The sequence below is a fragment of the Plasmopara halstedii genome (assembly GCF_900000015.1).
Source record: "Plasmopara halstedii genome assembly, contig: Scaffold_2680, whole genome shotgun sequence".
NCBI classification, from domain to species: Eukaryota; Oomycota; class Peronosporomycetes; order Peronosporales; family Peronosporaceae; genus Plasmopara; species Plasmopara halstedii.
Genome location: NW_020189586.1, coordinates 292063 through 292753, shown reverse-complemented (window position 1 = coordinate 292753; position 691 = coordinate 292063). Strand labels below are relative to the sequence as shown.

At 39.7% G+C, this 691-nt stretch overlaps 1 protein-coding gene across 1 annotated transcript in view; it reads left to right on the top strand.

Annotated features, from left to right (window-relative positions):
- The first annotated feature begins 189 nt into the window (after nucleotides 1-189).
- Nucleotides 190-691, top strand: part of PHALS_15047 (uncharacterized protein) — a 503-nt gene continuing 1 nt past the window's right edge. Inside the window, exon 1 of the mRNA XM_024718628.2 lies at nucleotides 190-691. This exon is cut by the window's right edge and continues 1 nt beyond it. Within this exon, the coding sequence (XP_024584008.1) occupies nucleotides 432-632 (201 nt within the window). The 5' untranslated portion in view covers nucleotides 190-431 and the 3' untranslated portion in view covers nucleotides 633-691.

Sequence of the window (691 nt, the reverse complement as noted above, 5' to 3'; positions counted from 1 at the left end):
GGCGAGATGTTATTCATGTTACTCCCATCTCAATTAAGTTTACTTGATTTTCAAAAAGAGACTAATTCTTATTTTCATGATTCTTACGCTTTCATCACTTATCATCTCAGTGTTATATACAAAACAAAAAAATCCTCTAGATAAATAACCAACTACAATAAAATTCAAATATATAAAACCAAGATTTAACACCATTTCAGATCATTAACACCTTACTTTGCATGAATTATTCTTGTTTTCATGATTTTATTTACCTCCTCAACCTTATCTACTTGGTTGTATTGCCCAGGCACGTAACGTACTTGAACTTACAACTATCTGTTATTACCCACGAATACGTCTAATGCCGCAACAAACTGGTTGACATTCGCCACCGTTCCCGGCTTTTGGTGGATTTCATCGGTCTTGGTTCTGATCGTTTGCTTTAGATAATGGGGTTCCAAGTTGCTTGGAACTACGAATCCGAAGCAGAGCTGATCCATGGAGATGCCAATACCCTTCAGCCAGAGCAAGAACTTATTCAATGGTGCAGCTTTGATTCCATGATTCGGGTTCAGTGTCATCTGCAAACCATAGCATTTGGTATCCATACCATCCAAGATAAACGCATCCAACGCACCGAATGTGCTTGACGTCGGCTGGTAGTACGTCAAACGTCGAGGAGCTTCACGAATCTCGTCGAGTGTGGAGG